The sequence below is a fragment of the Halyomorpha halys genome, unplaced genomic scaffold (assembly GCF_000696795.3).
Source record: "Halyomorpha halys isolate HHAL.00 unplaced genomic scaffold, Hhal_1.1 Scaffold1105.1, whole genome shotgun sequence".
Taxonomy (NCBI): Eukaryota; Metazoa; Arthropoda; class Insecta; order Hemiptera; family Pentatomidae; genus Halyomorpha; species Halyomorpha halys.
The window spans coordinates 415,494-418,235 of record NW_027115192.1 but is presented as its reverse complement, the minus strand read 5'-3'; the positions used below and the strand labels follow the sequence as shown (position 1 = coordinate 418,235).

Below are 2,742 nucleotides of genomic sequence, written 5' to 3'. Positions count from 1 at the left end.
AAAAACTATAAAATACATGGACAAATTTATCATATTTCATTTATTAAAATTGGATCAATTTATCTGATTACATATTTTATTGTCCAATGTTATGATAAAAAAAATATATATTTAGAATTAAATAAAAGTTTTGAACAAATATTCTAATTTATTTAAAATATTTTCAGCAAAAGCAGATAAATGTGAAACAGCTTACGAGTTTGTAAAATGCAAGACTGAAAAGGTAAAACATTTTGAAGATTATTTTATTAGCTTCCTAAGGTTAAATTTTAAACCTTAATAAGATTTTGTTTTTCTGTATTTATTTGTATATATTTAATTTATTTCCATAGCCCCAATAATTAATGTATGATACATTTCGATTGCTCCTAATATATAATTATATTTATATAAATATACGTTATAGTATAAAGTTAATCCCGTTACTAATAATTAAATAAATATTTGTTGCAGACTGCCAATATGAAATGATGAATAAGTGAAGTCTACATATAACGAAAATAAATTTGCACTTAAATTAGAAATGATATGTATCAGTTGCAATAAATTCTGATTATATATTGTGAATGTACATATAGAATTACTTAATATTCCTTTTATACAATACAATTGTTTCATATTATGTAAAATAGTGGAGCAAACGAACATTTATAGCCAAGGTATTTTACCTGGCCTCAAATCAATTCCTGAAACAATAATGTTAGTACAATTATGCTTAACGTGGTGGAATATATAATTTATTAGAAAAAAAATACAAAAATAAATGCCGTAATGCATTCTTTTTTCTACTCAAATTAATTTTTTCAGTTTTTATTATAGTGTTTTTAGAATATTAGCTGCATTCGCTTAAGAGTACCTAGTTTAGGAACCGCTCTGTTATACCGCTATAACAGTTAATCTCAATAATCTACAATAACTAATTAATATAAGTGAAAGTACACTCTTCTACTCAGAGTACCAAAATATTTGGGTTACATACACTAAAAATTTTAAATTCAGTAAATAAGGACAAACATTTTTAATTGAATAGGTATAGCGTATAATCACTTTAAGAAAGAAAAAATAAAAACATCAATTTTATTTTTTTTTTATTGAATCATTTACAAATTGTTATATTGGTATATGGAAAATTAGAGAATTTTATATTGGTTACAGGATGTTTTGAACAAATGTTGTGTAACCGATATGCAATTTTTTTAAGTAAATATGCTCGATAAGAAGAACGCTAAATATTGCTGAGGTTAATTCTAAGGAGTTTCAAAATACTTTTAGTTTTTGGTACAATAGCATTTTGCTTCTACTTTCGGTCGTTAAAAATCGAGACAGTCGTCTTCGATTAACTTATAGAAGCAGCTAACATGAAACTTGTTGGATGTAAAAAAACGAGAATTGCAAATTAAAATAACCGATTCAATAAATTAAAATGTTTTATCAGTTGAATATATTCTGTATTTTTGTAGTAGTATCTTTTTTTTTTTTTTTTTTTCGAGGCTATCTACGTTTAATTTCTATATTGTTGGTATTTCAATTTTGAATATTTCTGTTTTTATTTTTATATATTTGAATAAATGTAAAGAAATATTTAGCTATTACTGAAGTACTTTTTTTATACATTTTACACAAAAATTTCAATAAAAACCCTTTGGTTATTTTATCTTTAACTTTGTTACAATATTATGGAATATATTTCAGCTTTATCACATAATAGATATAATAGATATTTATGGTTAAAAACAGTAAACTTGTTAAACTAACTAACTTTTTAATAAGACTTAACAGAAAAAATAAAAGAACGGAAGGGATGCTACGGAATGTGGGTGGGAAGAAGGGTGACGAATGCAACACTGCTGGAGAAAAAGGAAAGCAGGAAATTTTAGGAGCTCAACATTCAGTGTCGCCACTGCAACGTGCAGTCCTTCATGGGAGTTTTTTGTTTCCAAATAATTTAAATACAAAATAAGGACCTTGAAATTTAACTATGACTATGAATGGATAAATATTTATTTGGGTTTAGGTATGATTAAACTGTAGCCCAAAAGAAGCGTAATCTATATCATTCCAAAATGATTATTTCACAAATATTCAAATTTAATTTTCATACAATAAGAATAATGTTTATTTATTGATTTAATTGAAATAATAAACAAACTAGATATTTAGTTAAGGCTCACTCTTATAAAACACAGTAATTGAATAGCAGTTTTATATTTGATTTATTATTACAAGGCAACCAATCACATCAAAAATTAATTCATCTATTTTATTATATGGTATTTTAGATTCGTCGTTAGATTAATTCTCCAGGATCAGTTCAAAACTTTGAGAAGGCGATTTTTTCCTCTTTCCATTGTATTTTCTATAATTTTCGTATAAATGGACGTTAAAAAAGTTTCCTGAGGTTATTAAGTGGATCTATGGTAAATGCCATTTTAACTTGAACTAAACTGTGAGCTCCTTTCCCAGTCTGTCCTGCTGATACTTAGGCAGGGATGGCATGCGTCACTCCATCTCTCCTACATTCCACAGTCACCCCCTTCCTACCGATTTCAAGGTAGATAGGAAAATGTACTTCTTATATTTTTAAAATTTACATATACTAATTACTCAAGCCGATAAAATTATCCGATAATTTGTTAAAGGAAATGGTACAGCGTAAAAGAATAATTCAAAATTAAAAACTTTTTTTTAGATTTTATTCAAATACTCTTCTCCTTAAATATATTTTACTTTTACATTTTAACG

General features: G+C 25.9%; 1 protein-coding gene across 1 annotated transcript in view; it reads left to right on the top strand.

The window, feature by feature from the left end:
* The window catches only part of LOC106688327 (uncharacterized), a 5,116-nt gene extending 4,545 nt beyond the window's left edge, over positions 1–571 (top strand). The window contains exons 6-7 of the mRNA XM_014432743.2: positions 168–223; positions 454–571. Of these exons, the coding sequence (XP_014288229.1) occupies positions 168–223; positions 454–471 (74 nt within the window). The 3' untranslated portion in view covers positions 472–571. The remainder of the gene's footprint in view (positions 1–167; positions 224–453) is intronic.
* Positions 572–2,742: the final 2,171 nt, after the last annotated feature.